Here is an 18,883-nt window from a genome sequence, read left to right as displayed (position 1 = left end):
AGCTCTCCCCAGACAGGAAGAGCTATCCTCACCTTGGCTGCCATTTTCTACTTTTCTTGATTATATCTTTACTTTTTTCAAAAGAGTACGTTTATCATAGATGGAAAAATATAGCGATTTGGACAGCAATAGTGTTTAAGAGAAGAATGTTTTGTATATTGGGAAATGTATCGTAATCAACACAACCCAACTTCAACGTTAGAAATGCAGACATGCCTTTTAAAAGTGTTAAATCGTAGAGGGCTTCCATGACTGGGTTTTATTAGGTTTGGTATAATGTTGTAATATTGACACTTTAGAGGGTGGTTCTTCATCTTGTTTGTTTGGTTTTTATTTTTTGTTCATGATAATTGTTCATGTAATCCACAATGACTTGTAATATTTATTTCTACAGGATCATGTTTCTTTTTTTTATGACTCTTCATTGTTGGGATGACCCAAACTGCTAATAAAATATATTACACCATCTCGACCACTTATGAACAATACAGCCCAGGTTATCTGGTGTCCACTCCCAAACCCTTTCAACAACCCACAATGCTCAGTGCTGAATTCAGTTGAAAAACAGTGCAATGTTTCTCTGGAGAAAGATCCACCATTTCCTGTAGTGTTTTGGCCCTTAAGCTTTTATGTCTGGATTGGTTTTAATATGAGGGAATGGTAATTGTCACTGCTGTGTGCTGCAATGTTGCTGTGCACCAATGCTCATCATTTGCACTGCTACAATTCATGTGTCTTATTGACATCTCTGAGAAAAGTCTGCATTTAGTAACTGAAATGTCCCTTTTTGATGGTTGAATAAATAAATGCTAGATGAGGCAAGTTGGGAAGAGTGTCTTGTTTCCTTTGCTGTATATCCTTGCTGTGATCACTTTTAATGATGATAACCACGTGTCATGTCTACTTCAAGTACACATACTGTACATTCCTAGAGACCTAAACCCAGAGACCTCTGTGTGTAGTGTCCTATGTAGACACCAGGGGGCAGGCTCTTCCAGGAGAGAGCAGCGCTGTCCCAGAGGAGAGGTGCTCTGATGATCCATGTCAGCTCCTTAATGGCTACATTCACATAGTGAACAATGATAGCACCAGATGCATCTCACAGATATGCTGCCCCTCTGCTACTGTTAGTGTAATTACACCAAACCATGCAGTTTATTGCACACATTGTACCAGAAATGCTATTGATTGACCATCTGCCTGACCATCTCTGAGGTCATCACGGGTCACTGCTTTAATCTACAAGAATAGGGGGAGGGAAGGGTGCTATTCCAGATAATTCAATAGTCATTCCACAAACAAAAAAGGTGTGAGGAAGTGATCTCTATCTTTCTCTGATTTACTCAAAGGCTTCATTCTTTGTCCATCTTGTTTTGTCTTCATTCAAATTCAATGAACTATTCAGTACAGTTCAATATGCACATATTGCTTCCCCGGCGTTGATGAAGCACCAAGGTCATTGTATGAATAACACGATGCATATTGTATAATGTGTGTATGTGCATCCATGTATGCATGTATTGACTTGTGCCTTTGTGAGCGTGTGTGCGCGCGCTTGGGCTGGCTGTTCTAGGTCACCGATAACACACCTGCGTCTCCGCTGTTTTGTGCAATATACGACTCTGAACCGTCTCCTCAAAGCCAGAATGGCCCCGGCTCCAGCCAGCTGACGCCAGCTCTCCAGAGCCTCTGTCCCCCACCGTGGCGAGGCAAGGCCACACGCCACAGCCCGCCTGTCACAGCCCGCCTCTCTCCTCCACACGACTCCTATACCATGTGTCCTTGATGAGCAAACCCCCCCAAGCCCCTCGCTGAAGATGCTGAACTAACACAAATCTCTCTCTCTCTCTCTCTCTCACACACACACACGCGCGCACACACACAGCAAAGGAGATCAATCATTGATTCACTGCAGAGGCTGCTGTGTAGGGACTGTGGTTGTGAACTTGTTCTCTGCTACCCTGATTGCCAGCTCCGTGGCTGCTTTTACACGAGGAGATGCAATAACAAGGACCGCACTGTTACCGTGACATCACGTGACATCACAGACACGTGGCCCACTCACCTCTCAGAAACCTCGACGGACCCCCACCCACCCCGCCATCTCATCTTTCTTCTCCACCTCCCCTCTACCTCCCCTCCCCTCCTCCTCCCCTCCTCCTCCTCCCCCACGACTTACTCATACTGTAGCAGGAAGGGTCGCTCTGTCTCACTGTTATGCTGGCTTTGGTATATGACTCACAGTGGTTATGGCACAGGTGTGACACACTGGTAATGGTGTGTGTGTATGTGTGTGTGTGTGTATGTGTGTGTGTGTGTGTGTGTGTGTGTGCGTGCGTGCGTGTGTGTGTGCGTGCGTGTTTGTGTGTGTGCGTGCGCGTATGTGTGTGGGTGCGTATACATTTGTGCATAGGGGGAGGTGTTGGACAGTCGATGTACAGTATCACCCACCACCATAATATTAATCAAATTAATGCAGCTTTCAATGTCACGCTAGACTACAGTGCTCATCTCCTCTGAGAGGTATAGAGGGAGGGAGGGAGGGAGGGAGGGATGGAGGGAGGGATGGAGGGAGGGATGGAGGGAGGGAGGGGAGGAGGGGAAATGGACAGAATGTGAGGGAGGGGAATGAGGAGGAGGAGAGAAAATACAGTAAGTGGGGAGAGGAGGGCCGGAAGGTGGGGGCAGTGAAAAATGGGTGCGCTGTCAAACTGAATACTGTAAAGGGGAGGGGCCAGCGGAGGGGTGGGGGGGGGGGGCTGAAGCAGGTTCTCTCTGGTGTAATCCTCTGGATGGAAGCAGGGGATGATGTGTAAGATCCTCATGAGAGAGAGAGAGAGACCATGTGGATGAGAGGTTGATACATAGCGATACTGTGTGTGTGTGTGTGTGTGTGTGTGAGAGAGAGAGAGAGAGAGAGAGAGAGAGAGAGAGAGAGAGAGAGAGGGAGAGAGAGCTCCGCCGAGCCTCCATACTGTGACAGAGGGTTGCGGGGGAAATGGAGGTTAGGGGGAGGCTTAGTTGTAGAATCCCTTGTTCCGGCATCACATCGGGGGAGAGAGAGAGAGAGAGAGAGAGAGAGACAGCGCTACACGGGCAGGCTCTCCCGCAAATAGCGCAGCAGCAATCGGGGGGGCAATCCAAGCACATTTACCAGAGAGAAGGGAAAGGGGGGGGGTGTAGGGGGGAGTGTTGCATGCGCACGGAGTGTGACAGAGATAGCGCGGGTAAACGAGCTAGAGAGCGAGAGAGAGAGAGAGAGAGAGAGAGAGAGAGAGAGAGAGAGCAGAAGGGAGAGGGAGGAACCAAGACTGAGACCTTCTAGAGAGATATAGGTAATCGCAAAGAGACTGAGCTCAGCACACAGACACAAGGAGAGGGGACGGAGGGAGTGCGGAGAGAGGGGGAGTGAGAGAGAGAAAGAGAAAGAGAGAGAGAGAAAGAGAGAGAGAGAGAAAGAGAGAGGAGCGTGATGATGGAGCCCAGAAATAGGTTTCACAGGATATCCACTCATCGTTACTCTCTGCGGCAGACATGACTCCAGGCATTGGACTGCGCTGGAACTAGCCAGAGGGACGCACGGCAGCAGGTCTGCGCACTGCTCCGTCTCTCTCAGCGGATGCAGCAAGGCAGCTGATTTATTACTGAACTGACTCTGTGGCAGGGAGGGTGTCGCTGTGTGTGTGTGAGCGCGTGCGTGTGTGAGAGCGTGCGCGTGTGTGTGTGTGTGTGTGTGTGTAGGCGGGATTTTTATGGTTTCTTGTTGCGATTGGACCTAGAGGAACGAGCGAGCCGTGGACAATGTCATTGAGCGAGCAACAGGGCCATTGCGTGCTGGTCTGGACTCACAATCTAGCGCAGTGAATGGAGGGAGGATTCGGTCAGTGACGGTTGCCGGTCGTTCCGGCGCAAGGGCGCGTGCCGCTCCCCCGGACGCACGCGCGTGTGTATGTGTAGGTGAGCGCAGGAGGGTTCAACCGGGTGCAGAGTTTCGGGTTAGAGGAGGTAGGGCACAGTGAAGGCAGGTACCGGACACAATGCAAGGACAAGCCCTCAGCACCGATGGGACGGAGTGCATCTGAGGTACAAGGACTTCCCCGGGGGTAGGGTGGAGGACACAGGGAGAGGGGGAGGAGGGAGGAGGAGGAGGAGGAGGGGGGAAAGAGAGATACAAGGAGCAGCGTGAAGGGAGGAAGGGAGAGGTAGAGAAAGGGAGAGGAAGAGGACAGAGCATGGCTGTCAGATGCAGTGAGCTATAGCATATGCTACGGCGGTAAGGCAGGGTGGTGCGGGACACGGCTAGCATCGCAGCGCGGAGGAGGAGGCGCGGAGGAGGCGCGGAAAGGAGGAGGGGGAGGAGGAGGAGGGGGGGACGGAGAGACGGACGGCGAATCTCAGCGCAGCACCTCTACTTCTCTTGAGGCGAGAGAAGCGCAACGGGACCGGACTGGAAGAGGACAACACACACACACACACGCCCACCCGCGGTCACCCCCGTGGGGCACCGGATCAACGGAGTAGAGGTCAGGAGGAGCCGGGGCGGGACGGGGGCGGATGCGCCCCCCTCTGGCCGGGGAGCGACAGGAGCGCGAGCCCAGGAAGAGGGAGAAGAAGAGGAGGAGGAGGAGGAGGAGGAGGGAGGAAGAGGTGCACATTACCCATAGACCCAGTTCTTCTTACAGCTGAGTCTGTCTTTCAATGACCATGGGGGAGTGGACCATTCTGGAGCGGCTGCTTGAGGCTGCTGTCCAGCAACACTCTACTATGATTGGGAGGTAAGAGTGTCCAAACACACACACACACATACATCCCCTCTGTGTGCAAGTCGTTTTTGTGTGTTTGTGTGTGTAAAATGTGTACACAATGTGTTTTCACAGTGCGTGGGGGTTAATGTGATCATAAGTATATACAGAATGGAAAGAGGTGTGCATGTGTGTGTGTGTGTGTGTGTGTGTGTGTGTGTGCATTCTCCTGGTTGGTGGGACCCCTGTGGACGTCCCCTCCTTCAGGCTGGTCCCAGAGGTAGCCCCTACTCTGTGCCCCTCCCCTCCTCTCCTCTTTTCTCTTCCCCCTCTCCTCCCTTCCCCTCCCCCTCTCCATCCCTCCTCTCCCACCTCCTTCATTAGTTAAGGGATAAGCTAATTGCACACAATCAATAGTGGGCATTACTGGGTATTAGGGTTAATGCAGCAGGGCTCTTGTGTTGATTCCACCTATTGGACCAGGTATTGACGGATGGGCTGTAGGGGTCCAGGACAGCAGGAGGGCAGAGGAGTGTGAGCGAGAGGGGGAAACAGAGAGAGAGAGAGAGAGAGAGAGAGAGAGAGAGATGAGAGGTGGAGGACAAACTGAAGGTGGAAGAAGAGACTGCCCTTGTAGACTGCCCTTGTAAACTAGGCTACCCCAGACTTTTATTTCTGTTGTTCAAAAAACTACTCCCATAGATATAAAACGACGGGAAGTCTAAATAGATCACTTATCGATGTGTGTGTGTGTGTGTGTGAGAGAGAGAGAGAGAGAGAGAGAGAGAGAGAGAGAGAGTTTGTGTATGCATGTGGCTACTGGAGTATTAATGCAGCAACACAGGTACTGACCAAGATCAGACAGAGAGCATACTTAGCCCCAGTTTTAAAGTCTTTGCACTGGCTATCTGTGAGTTTCAAAATTTAATTTAAGGTTCTTCTATTTGTTTTTAAATAATTTCTAGACTGTGTCGCAAGATATGTCTATCATATGTAGATACCTATCTACCGATATACCTTTACCAAGGCCCAGGACTAAGAAATATGTAGGCAGCGTTGAGCTTCTATGCCCCCGGCCTCTGGAACAGCCTTCCAGAGAGCTTGAGCAGGGCCCAAACTGGGGAGATTACAAAATAAAAACAAGTTCTTAGCTTCTTAGCTCTTCACAGCTTTTTAGTCTTGCTTTTTCATTATGTTAGTCTCTTCTAGTTTTGTTGTTTACAATGCTTTCTATTTGTTTACTTATGTCATGTGGCCTTTTACTGATCTGTTTTTATGCATTCCATTTTATTGTTGTGAAGCGCATTGTGTTGTATTCATGTCTGAAATGTGCTATAAAAATAAAGTTTGATTTGATTTGATTTAGCAGGAGGTTATGCAAGAGCAAAAGAGCTAGACGTCTGATTAACGATCTAGACATGTACTGGGGACACACTGCAATCGCTGTTTTTCCTCTGGTGTGTGAAGAGCATGCGCCATCATCTGTGTGATCACACACACTCTTAAGTGTGATTTTTTCCGCCCATTAACCACAGTCTGAGCTGCTCTCCCTGGTAAACTGAGACGTCTCTTTATACTGCCAGTCTCACTCAGCAGAGAGAGGGGCTGTTTGCGTTCACACATGAGGCACATAGTCCTCCATTGTGAGGATTGTGGAACACAGAGTGAAGCAGCAGAATTGCTGTGTGGCATAGAGAGAAAGTGTGTGTGTGTGTGTGTCCTTACCCCCTGAGCACAGAGGCACCGAGGCTGGCCGGAGTACAGAGGCCACCGTACTGCTGTGCTCATTAAGCCAAACCTCAGGTAGTCCCGTCAAGAGTGCGTGTGCGTGTGTGTGTGTGTATGTGTGTGTGTGTGGCTGCATAAGTGTTTTGTAGAGCGATGATGAAATGAGCTAGGGTGACTGCACACTATGTACTACAGCTATTAATACACATGACACAGTGAGCAAGATATCAGTGCAGGTGAATATTTGGCCCAGACAAAGATGGTGTGAGGGCTGCACATACAGTAGTACGATCACAGAGAAAACATGGTTTCATGGTGGTGTAGCGGTCTAAGCATCATGCTTCGGGGCAGCTGCCCACCAGGGGCTGGGGTTCACGCTCCCTGGTCCCGCCAGACCCGAGTCTGGCTGGATCCCCGGGAGGAATGTCGTACCGGGCCGCCGCTCACTGAGGGTTAACCTCGGCTCCAGGGTTCGTCGCTCTATACCGACACTGTCTGGTATCGGCATCGAGTCACGACGAACCCTCCACAGTAAAAAGCGGACAATTGGATAGGTCGGATGTGACTGGATAACAAATTGGGTGAAAATGTGACAAAATCAGAAATAACTTTTAAGAAAAAAAAAAGAGAGAGAAAAGATTGTGTATTGAGGACGGACTAAAGATGAGAGTGGATCCATTTCACCCAGGTCTGTCATAGGCCTGCATGATGGATGATACTGATAGACAGCTAGACGACAGTTAGTAAAGTAAATTGCCAGTTTGGGAACCTTTAAATGGCTAGCCGAGTACCTAGGACTGGAACCATCATCGATCATCCTCGAGGAGCTGATCAGCGCTGATAAGATACTGTAAGGACAAGCGATGACAAGAATTACAATGTGCCTGTACCCGTACTTTTTACATGTCAAGTACACTTTATATTCTGCTCTATTCATGAACTGAAGCATCTGGATGTTTCCACAACCTCCCAGCTCAGATCAAGCCCCGCGTCGCAGCCGGAATCATCAATCAGACAGGAATAAAGGAACGGTGAATGAATCAATGAATGAATAAAAAAACACCTGCAATCATTCAGAGACAGAGACAACTCTCTCAAATTTTCCGCCTCCTCTTGTCAGATAGCGTGATTAATGCCGACGCGGAGTCGTGTTCATTTTCTCCTTAATCCGCTGTTGATCGTGTATTCTGATGGAAAAGGCTTCCCCAGATAGCGAGCGTATCTCCTGATTAACGCTTCCACGGCGAGATTTGGGTCGATCCTACTGTACTTACTCCGCCTCAGTTCTCACTGTAGTGTCTACTGTAACTGTATGGTGCATTACACCCCCCCTCACCTATAGTCGCCCAGAGATATGCCGGATTAGGCCTCCTATTGGGTGGGACGGACCCTGTGTGCTACGGGCCGGCCGTCCACTCCTGCGTTTGCTGCTGTGGTGGTTGCTGGTGATGAGCTGTGCTGTAACTCTATCTCTCCGTGTTTTGGCCTCAGACAGACTCTGTTTGCCCTGCGGGACTCTCTGTTTGTGCCCAGAGCCGAGGCTGTAACCGATAGCTCTGTGTTGTCAGTGTATTCTGCTTGTCTACAGGCGGAGTCTACTACTGCTATAGAGGGACTGACAGTGTGGGTCCTCAAATGTTGTGTAGGTGTTTATCGGTTTATACTGTGGTATTTCTGTGGGGTTTTATACAGGGTGTGTATGTGTGTGTGTGTGTGTGTGTGTGTGTGCATGTATGTGTACAATAGGTTGTAGGTTCACTCTATGTCACAGGACTGAGGTACAGTAAAGTGCTGTACAGTATGCCAGCCTGGCAGACCTACAGTATGACTTCATGTCTGTCAGTCAGTCTGGGTTATTTCTGTCCCTGAGCTCCGTCAGTCTCTGTGTGGCGAGGTCATTCAGAGGAACACTCCAGCTGTGAGTGCGGCTATTTTGACACCCGGCTCATTTAGGAGTCCTTAGATTAGAATGAGAGTATGTTCTGTATGGGTCATTTTGGTACAGTAATATATATCACACTGCATACTGTAGATTCCCCTCCAAACCCACCACTCCCTTCTGCTGGTCAGGGTAGTCCTACCCTGTCTGTCTTTGTCCCGACTGTCCTCTGTAGTCTAGATTCACCAACTCCCCTAACACTCCCTCAACCTCTGTTTGACACGCGTAGGCGCACACACATGCACACACACACACACACACACACACACACACACACACACACACACACACACACACACCCACACGCACACACACACACAGGCGATGTCTCTTCCAGAGGCTTAACGCGTGCGTCCACAGAGAAGGAATAGCCTGGGGGATCCTGTATTAATTCGGAGTTAAACACCTAGCAGGTAAAAAGGAACGGAGGGGTGTTGATGCATCATTTTCCACACTGCAGTGCTGTAGTGGGGTCAGTGCCAGGGACGAGTGGAGCGAGGGAGAAAAGACGGAGAGAGGGGATAATGGAGGACTAGGGGGATCGGGGGGAGGAGGAGCAGCGATGATGAGCAGAGGGAGGGATGGATGGAGAGGCCTGGAGAAAGAGGCCGGTCTGGAGAGGGAGGAGGAGGAGGGAGGAGGGAGGAGAGGCCTGGAGAAAGAGGCCGGTCTGGAGAGGGAGGAGGAGGAGGAGGGAGGAGGGAGGAGAGGCCTGGAGAAAGAGGCCGGTCTGGAGAGGGAGGAGGAGGAGGGAGGAGGGAGGAGAGGCCTGGAGAAAGAGGCCGGTCTGGAGAGGGAGGAGGAGGAGGGAGGAGAGGCCTGGAGAAAGAGGCCGGTCTGGAGAGGGAGGAGGAGGAGGGAGGAGAGGCCTGGAGAAAGAGGCCGGTCTGGAGAGGGAGGAGGAGGAGGGAGGAGAGGCCTGGAGAAAGAGGCCGGTCTGGAGAGGGAGGAGGAGGAGGGAGGAGGGAGGAGAGGCCTGGAGAAAGAGGCCGGTCTGGAGAGGGAGGAGGAGGAGGGAGGAGGGAGGAGAGGCCTGGAGAAAGAGGCCGGTCTGGAGAGGGAGGAGGAGGAGGGAGGAGGGAGGAGAGGCCTGGAGAAAGAGGCCGGTCTGGAGAGGGAGGAGGAGGAGGGAGGAGGAGGAGGGAGGAGAGGCCTGGAGAAGAGGCCGGTCTGGAGAGGGAGGAGGAGGAGGAGGGAGGAGAGGGAAGTTTCCGTCTGCAGACGATCTGGGTCGGCAGCGCAGGTTGTTATTGCGATCAGCGGCAGGAGAATCTGTGTGAGGGCTCATTACCCCGGAGCAGCGCACCGACCCTGCTGCAGAGGAGATAGCCAAGCTGGATCCAGCCACCACATCGTGCCTTACACACGCACGCGCACACACACACGTACACACACACACATATGCACAAGCACACACATGCACACACACACAAACATGCACTCGCACAAACACACTCACACAAACACACACACGCGCATACACACATGCACAAACGCACACACAAACGCACGCATGCGCCCACACACACACACACACATACACACCCACATACACAGACACACATCCACAAACGCACGCGCACACACAAAGGCACACAATATTGTTGTTCTGCTGTCTTCACTTGTACTACGGAAGCTGTTCCAGACCGACCTACTCAACCAGTGCTTCTTCCATATTCATAAGAATGCACCACACACAGCCCCGTAGTCACAGACCCAAAGACTGGTGACATTTTGAATATAAGACGTACAGTATTGAACAACTAAGAACAACTACAAACACTAATTGAGATAGAGAAGGAGGGAAAAGACAGGAGATAGAATGAAAGAGGGCGGACGAGTGGTAGTGGTGGAGGGAAAGGAGATTGAATAAGGGAAGAAGAAAGACAGAGAGAGAGAGAGAGGAGGAAGAGAGGGATGGCAGGCGAATTGTCTGCAGTGAGATTGCTGGACTGTAATGTAATTCCGCTCGCTAATCTCTGTGCTTGGTAAGGTCTTCATTCATTATGTGCTGCCATCAGCAATTAGTGGAGCTTATTGTAGAGACAAGCTCTATAGGAGATGGAATAATATTTTGACTCAGAGCGACCCCCCATCCCGGAGATAACAGTTCTCCTTGTTTCCCTGCGCCGTCTGCACGTGTGTAGCAGCCTCACATCTCATGGGAGTTTCCTTGTGTATGTGTTGACCCTGTGAGCCTTCAACACATGCCAGTGTATGTCACATGTCAGTGTATGAGCTTTGCATGTGTGTGCATGTGTGTGTGCACGTGTGCGTGTGTGTGTGTGTGTGCGTGCATGTGTGTGCGTGCATGTGTGTGTGTGTGTGTGTGTGTGTGTGAGAAAGTGAGCTTTCGTGGTGCATCAGGTGTCAGTGTTAGGGGGCTGGTGTTACCCCTGAAGGCTGACAGAAGCAGCTGCTGTGTGGATGAGTGTGAGAGAGCCACCGGGAGAGCAGCTGCTGTGTGGATGAGTGTGGGAGAGAGCCACCGGGCAGCAGCTGCTGTGTGGATGAGTGTGGGAGAGAGCCACCGGGAGAGCAGCTGCTGTGTGGATGAGTGTGGGAGAGAGCCACCGGGAGAGCAGCTGCTGTGTGGATGAGTGTGAGAGAGCCCCGGGAGAGCAGCTGCTGTGTGGATGAGTGTGAGAGAGCCACCGGGAGAGCAGCTGCTGTGTGGATGAGTGTGAGAGAGCCACCGGGAGAGCAGCTGCTGTGTGGATGAGTGTGAGAGCCACCGGGAGAGCAGCTGCTGTGTGGATGAGTGTGAGAGAGCCACCGGGAGAGCAGCTGCTGTGTGGATGAATGTGGGAGAGAGCCACCGGGAGAGCAGCTGCTGTGTGGATGAGTGTGAGAGAGCCACCGGGAGAGCAGCTGCTGTGTGGATGAGTGTGAGAGAGCCACCGGGAGAGCAGCTGCTGTGTGGATGAGTGTGAGAGAGCCACCGGGAGAGCAGCTGCTGTGTGGATGAGTGTGAGAGAGCCACCGGGCAGCAGCTGCTGTGTGGATGAGTGTGAGAGAGCAACCGGGAGAGCAGCTGCTGTGTGGATGAGTGTGAGAGAGAGCCACCGGGAGAGCAGCTGCTGTGTGGATGAGTGTGAGAGAGCCACCGGGAGAGCAGCTGCTGTGTGGATGAGTGTGAGAGAGAGCCACCGGGAGAGCAGCTGCTGTGTGGATGAGTGTGAGAGAGAGCCACCGGGAGAGCAGCTGCTGTGTGGATGAGTGTGAGAGAGCCACCGGAAGAGCAGCTGCTGTGTGGATGAGTGTGAGAGAGAGCCACCGGGAGAGCCAGAGTCAGAGCCAGAGTCTGCATGTCCAGCCAACACCGGTTAGAGGAGAACTACCCGAGACTACACACTACAGTATATGCACCCTACACACTACAGTATATGCACCCTACACACTACAGTATATGCACCATACACACTACAGTATATGCACCCTACACACTACAGTATATGCACCCTACACACTACAGTATATGCACCCTACACACTACAGTATATGCACCCTACACACTACAGTATATGCACCCTACACACTACAGTATATGCACCCTTACAAGTTACATCATATTGTATCAGTCACTGAGGATAGAGACACAGAACAATTAAAGAGTGCTAGGAGCTACAGAATACAGAACACACCATAAAAGCCAGCACACCACCACATGTACTTACAAACTGCATTAACTGCATTGTTGTCTGATATTTTATTTTATTTTATTTTTTTACATTTTGTATTATTTTCACATGTTCAAAATAAAGCCTTCATTCATTCATTCATTCATTCATTCAACATTGACCAATAACCACTACACAGCTCCACGTTCCTCCTCTAGAGTGGGGTCGGCCGAATGGAGCGTCAACCTTTCAGCCGCCCAGCAGTGCATGACTGGAAAAGCTGAACTGAGAGAGACAGCCTCCGTTTCCTATCATCTCTGAGCAAAGATAGAGACTCAACTATCCCCTTGGACAGCAATCACACATGATCTTTGGCTGGAGAGGCTAGTTATGTCTCTGGGCTGTTGGGTCGCTGGGTGGTTCACATAGCAGCACATGACTCCTCTTAGTGAAACAGCACAATGGCAGGATGCTCACTGTGGTTTTGTATTCTCATAAAGGGTTTATGATAGGTATATGATATATGATATGGAGTATAGTGGGTATATAATAAACCCAAGGATTTAGTGGTTTTCATTTGTCACATTTGTATGTACAAGATCCAGGTAACCATGTAGAATAAAATGCTCACTTGAGACCTTCTCCTCACAAAAACGAACCCAAATGACCCTTGAAAGATTCATCCAAGGGAGAAACCTGTAGCTACTGAGGTCTGAAACACTCAGAAATGCTCAGATAGAAAGTGTAGCATAGCGATATACTGAAATACGACATACCGCAGGCTACTTTAGGGCAGGGAGATGATTCTGAGGGTAAAACTGACCGGTGTTGGACATGGGCACTTTTGAGCTCCTCCTTGATGTGAGAGATTTGCGGCAGCAGCTTTGATGCATCGGTGCAAGGCTGTGTAGCGATGCTCTGCCCGTAGCCTTGACCTGCTGGACCGGGCTCAGCCCACGGCCTCGCGTACAGTACTCTGGGTTTCCATTGAGGACTCTCCAGAAAGCAGTCGATATCGTCATGATAGTAAATGGTAAATGGTAAATGGACTGCACTTATATAGCGCTTTTCCACGTTAGCGGCACTCAAAGCACTTTACAATGGCCTCTCATTCACCCATTCACACACACATTCACACACCAATGGTGGTAGCTGCCATGCAAGGTGCTAACCTGCTCATTGGGAGCAATTTGGGGTTAGGTGTCTTGCTCAAGGACACTTCGACATGTTTACAGTCGGAGCTGGGATTCAAACCTCTGACCCTTCGATCATTGAACGACCCGCTCTACCAACTGAGCTACAGCCGCCCCAATATAGTGTAATATTGTCTTGATCATCTGCAGTGGGCTTTGGGTATTCTGTGAGGTGAGGGCCCAGGGTTTTCCTGCATGGTCTAATTTTCACTAATGTATGAGCCCCTCTCTCTGCAGGACTTAAAACACTGATGTTTGCAGATGACCTTCTTCTATTGCTTTGTGCTACTGCAGCAAACTGTTCCATGCTGATTATCCCATTACACAGCAGAATAACTCACATACACACATACACACGCACGCATACACACGCACGCATACACACGCACGCACACACACACACACACACACACACACACACACACACAAACACACACCGCAAACCTGTATGCAGTATCTAACAGTACCTTCTCATAGCAGCTCCCAGACTTCTCCCGTCACTTGGAGAAAACGGCATTGTGCTGCAGCAAAGCTCAGGCTGTACCGTGCCACGTACGCACAGTCCAACATTGCAGTCAAAGCAAAGCCTGTGAACCCTGCAAAGTGGAATAGATGAGAGAACCAATGAAGTGTTACTCATCATAGAAAAGACTCGCCACGCAAATATCGACTGCCTGCCATCGAACAGAATAACCCAGAGAGAGGAAAAATGACAGATATTCATACAGTATTGATGATTGTCAGGTGAAATATAAAGCTTGTCACACTGCTCTGTGGGGGGTCTGTGTAGCCTAGCCGGCGTACCGACGCGGTGCTGGCGCTGGCGTGGGCGGGGCCAACTCCTCGGTAGCTCTCTCTCTCTCTCTCTGGCAGGTGTTCGTTCATGACAATCTGTCACGGTGACAGCGGCCTGCACCAGAGGATCCGCATATCCGCATATCAGGACACTTGCGGGAGGCGACAGAGCCGACTGGGACGCAGCCTCCGGCTCCTCCTACTCTCTGGGAGGGAGAAATACAGATGGTTGCTTCATTCTGTTCAATGGATTGGCAGTATCTGTGGCAACTGTATATATTTTCGCAAATTCGAAGCCAAGAGTGACAGGGCATAACAAGGTCCACTATTAATGCCATCCTCCTTCTTGGATGAACAGATCTTGAATCTTGAACAGGATACAAATTGCGTCTTATCAAGCGGCTACATCAGTAACTCCACTTCAAACAGTCTCACCCTGAGGTGCGATAAAGGAGAGGATGATTACATTAGAGAGCCTTACCCTTTGTGTTGTGTGTGTGTGTGTGTGTGTGTGTGTGTGTGTGTGTGTGTGTGTGTGTGTGTGTGTGCGCGTGCGAGAGATATTCTCGGCATGCATGGGGATTAGTGTGTCTACAGAGAGTATGAGTGTGTGTTCATGTACGTGCCATACATTTAACCTCTGAAGCACCAGAGGCACAGAGATCTCTTCTGCTGTACCTCCAAGCACACTGAGAGGCAGCGTAGCGTACACACTCGCAGCTGCTGCCAACGCAGACAGCCAGACACACATGGCATCTCGCACAAGCTCTCTCTCTCTCTCTCTCTCTCTCTCACACACACACACACACACACGTGTACGCATGTAAATACTGTAGTACTGTGTGCATACACGCAAGGCCCAGGTGGTGTGAGAGTGGCCCTGAGGCAGCTCGCTGCTATGTTCCCATCCTCCACCCACATGTTGTGCTGTCTGCCACCGCTGCAGCTCCTCCTCCGCCGCCATCTTTCTCCTGCGTTCACCATCACAGCTGCCTCTCTTCACATCACCACCAGCTTTCTTCCTCCTCTCGCCATGTACAGTATAAACAAACGTTGTTTTTCTCTCTTCTCCCCCTCCTCCTCCTCCTCTCTAGCATTTCTCATCACTTCATCCATTCCTCTCCCCTCTTCTCTCTCTCTCTCTCTCTCTCTCTCTCTCTCTCTCTCTCCCTGATCCACCTCACTGACTGGTTCAGTAGGTGGTTGCTGTGGTAACTGGCCTGGGAAGTGGGGGGGGTGGGGCTAATTTTAAAGACACACCAGAGTCTCCTTTGACACCGCGCTAAGAAAAAACAGAGGGAGGGAGAGAGGGAGAGAGAGAGAGATAGTGAGAGAGAGAGAGAGAGAGAGAGAGAGAGATGTTAATTGAACATCTCAGTGGTATCTTTTTTTAGGTACAGAAATAGAGGATGGCTAATCTGGCTAAACTGACGGGGACCTCTGGGAGCTACTCTGCAGGCTAGTGGTCCAGATGAAGTGCACACACTCAATCAACGTCTCAGTCAAACCACCAACATGAGATACATAATCAATGAGAGACGGATGGGGGAGCGGAGGGAGGAGAGAGAGGGGGTAGGGCAATGCAAACAGGGACTTTCCAAGCACGCTTAATGCAATTTTGTTTACATATCACACTAACGTCAGTCATGCAGATCGCAGATTAGTGTTTGCGATTGGAGTGAGGATTAAGTTGTTTACCGTACTAGATGTAATTTGGGGAAAGATTTCATTTTTCCCAACACATCCACATATTCCATTTTTCACACCATACCACAGCAGCCAAATTAAATTATGTTCCGTGAGTAGTCTCTCAAATGATTGCCGTCAGTCTCTCAAATGATCGTGGGAGTGAACCAGTAGACACTTCATACCGGTGTGAATGGCGGTGTATTAGGACTCTGAGTCATTGCTTTGGCTGGATGCAGGGGGTGTGGGATTATTCTCTCAGCTCATCTCTCCACAGGCTGAGCTGAGAAGGCCGGGCTCCTCTCTGTCGTCTGTCTCCTGCTGAAATATGAGCGCTGACACCGGCGTGATGGGAGACAGGAGGGCTGCGCTCAGAGCAACATGATAGATATTCATGCAGAGACCCTCCTGTTCATTACACACAGTCACTTCTCAGTTATTCTCCTTCTTTGTCTGAAATTTGACACATGCACACACACACACACACACACACACACAGACACACACACACACACAAACTCACGTACACACACACACAAATACACACACAGAAACTAACATACACTCACGTACGCGTACACCAATCAATACACTCAAGTCTGTATGCGTGAATGGCGTTCACGTGAATGTGCTGTTCTCATTCAACTTCAGTGTTGATGAGTGTGAAATCACCTCTATCACCTGAACCTTCTCGTGCGTATCGAGCTCACGTGAGCGTGCTATTTAGAGCGCAACAACCACACCCCTTCTCACTCTAGCACCCCACACTGCAACAGCAGCAGCTGGGAAATAAAAACATGTGAAGCACAGACACACACATGCATGGACACACACACACACACACACACACACACACACACCCACACATCTGATAAAACGTGCCCTTGGTCTGAGAGCTGCTTTTGTCTCATTGATTTGGGGTGGTTGAGGTTCATAAGCATGTCCCTTATTGACAGACAGCCCTAAACGTGCAGAAAAAGGAAGAGAAAGCACCATGTCTAAAGTCTTAGCGAGGTGCCGGTAACGGATCAATGATCAACTAAAAAAAGAGAGAAACCGCACACAAAGTGGATTTATTGGCTCACAACGAAGACAATGCCACTCATGACCAACTACCAAAACATAATGTGTGATGAAATCTAGAAACCTTATCAAGTGTATACTTTCAAAATTATACTATGTTGTTCAATGACTCTATGCCTTTCTGCATGTTACACCATTAAAGGAAAATTCTTGACTTCTTCCATAATTACTGACACCATGTATTTTTCCTCTTCTCTTCCCTACTCTTTTCCTCCACATTTTCTCTATCTCCCTCTCTCTCTCCCTCCCTCCCTCTCTTTCTCTCTCTATCCCTCTCTGCAGGATCCTGCTGACAGTTGTAGTGATCTTCCGTATTTTGATAGTGGGCATAGTGGGTGAGAAGGTTTATGAAGACGAACAAATTATGTTCATCTGCAACACCATGCAGCCAGGCTGCAACCAGGCCTGCTACGACAAGGCCTTCCCCATCTCACACATCCGCTACTGGGTCTTCCAGATCATCCTGGTGTGCACGCCAAGTCTCTGCTTCATCACATACTCGGTCCACCAGTCCGCCAAGCAGCGCGACCGCAGCTACTCCTTCCTGCACCCTTACATGGATCAACAACCTGGCCACCACGGGCACCACGGCCGCGGTGACCACCACGCGCGCAAGCTCCGCAACATCAACGGCATACTGGTGCAGAACCCCGACAGTGGCAAGGAGGAGCATGACTGCCTGGAGATCAAGGACATCCCCAACGTGCCCCGTGGGCTCACGCACGCCAAGAGCGCCAAGGTGCGGCGGCAGGAGGGAATCTCCCGCTTCTACGTCATCCAGGTGGTCTTCCGCAATGCGCTGGAGATCGGCTTCCTGGCGGGCCAGTACTTTCTGTACGGCTTCAACGTTCCCGGGATGTTCGAGTGCGACCGCTACCCGTGCGTGAAGGAGGTGGAGTGCTACGTGTCCCGGCCCACGGAGAAGACGGTGTTCCTGGTCTTCATGTTCGCGGTGAGCGGCATCTGCGTGCTGCTCAACCTGGCCGAGCTCAACCACCTGGGGTGGAGGAAGATAAAGACGGCCATCCGCGGGGTGCAGGCCCGCAGGAAATCCATCTGCGAGGTGCGCAAGAAGGACGTGTCGCACCTGTCCCAGGCCCCCAACCTGGGCAGGACCCAGTCCAGCGAGTCGGCCTATGTCTGACAGAGGCTCTTTCACATGGGAGCAGGTAGAGGGGGGAGGTCTGGACCAGGGACCCCCCAAGACCTGCCTCCCCTGTTAGGAAACTCGACACAAGCTCGACACTGCGACATTATTCAGGAGCCCGCAGAGACTCAACGCAGCTGTGTTGGAGCGTTACTGGACAGAGAAGCTCCTCTGACTCTGAAGAGAGAAAGAGCACCCCCTTAGAAGAATAAGGGCAATTGAGTTGTATTTATTTCACGTTATTTAACTCATGGGAAAGTTGTGCTCTGAATCCTAGGTGACACTAAGGTGCCTTCCAAGACAACACAACAGAAAAGAGGGGGTACAAGTTACTAAAAATATGAAATACTGTAAGGATAGCTCTAATTAAGATATGCCTAAAATCTCTCATCCTTTGCCTTTGCTAGAGGTCAAAACTAATCCCTTCATTTTTCCTGGTATGTGTGCACATATGCGAGGGCTTAAGCGTGTGCGTGCATGCGCATGTGCGTGTGGGAAGATAAGGTAGCGCCGGTAGCGTGTGTCCTTTTGTTCCGCAGTGTCAAAGCATGGGTAGGTGAAGCTGAATTGGGTTGCTGAGGGAATAAAAACTCTCTTTCCTGTCATCCTTTCAGCTTCTCTCAGAGGGAACCAAGGCATGGAGATGCACCTTTCTTTCAGCCCCTCTTAGAAACCGCTTTCTAAAAGATTCAAAAAAACAAAAAAACAACAAAAGACTAAAAAAGACAATTAAAATTATACCTCAGTACAAACTGCAAAGCCGATCCTATCCTCGCAGCACTAGAGCCCACTCTCCTCTCCTATCATAGGCCCCTTACCTGACCTACCCTACGCTCAGCATTATGCATTCTTTTATAGGACTGAGTACGAAGCACTAAAGGAATGAATGGAATTCCAACAAGCCCTTCTTTTTCCATTACACAGGAAACAGGCATTTACTCACGGACCTG

The 18,883-nt window shown here is 50.3% G+C and overlaps 1 protein-coding gene across 1 annotated transcript; it reads left to right on the top strand.

Moving 5' to 3' along the window:
- Window positions 1-4,698: 4,698 nt before the first annotated feature.
- Window positions 4,699-17,930, top strand: gjd1a (gap junction protein delta 1a; the record flags this gene model as incomplete). The annotated part of the gene is made up of 2 exons (XM_084449591.1): window positions 4,699-4,775; window positions 17,069-17,930. The coding sequence occupies 2 exons, from the start codon at window positions 4,699-4,701 to the stop codon at window positions 17,928-17,930; spliced, it is 939 nt and encodes a 312-aa protein (XP_084305717.1).
- Window positions 17,931-18,883: the final 953 nt, after the last annotated feature.

The sequence above is a fragment of the Borostomias antarcticus genome (assembly GCF_949987555.1).
Source record: "Borostomias antarcticus genome assembly, chromosome: 15".
Taxonomy (NCBI): Eukaryota; Metazoa; Chordata; class Actinopteri; order Stomiiformes; family Stomiidae; genus Borostomias; species Borostomias antarcticus.
This window is presented reverse-complemented; position numbering and strand designations above follow the sequence as displayed.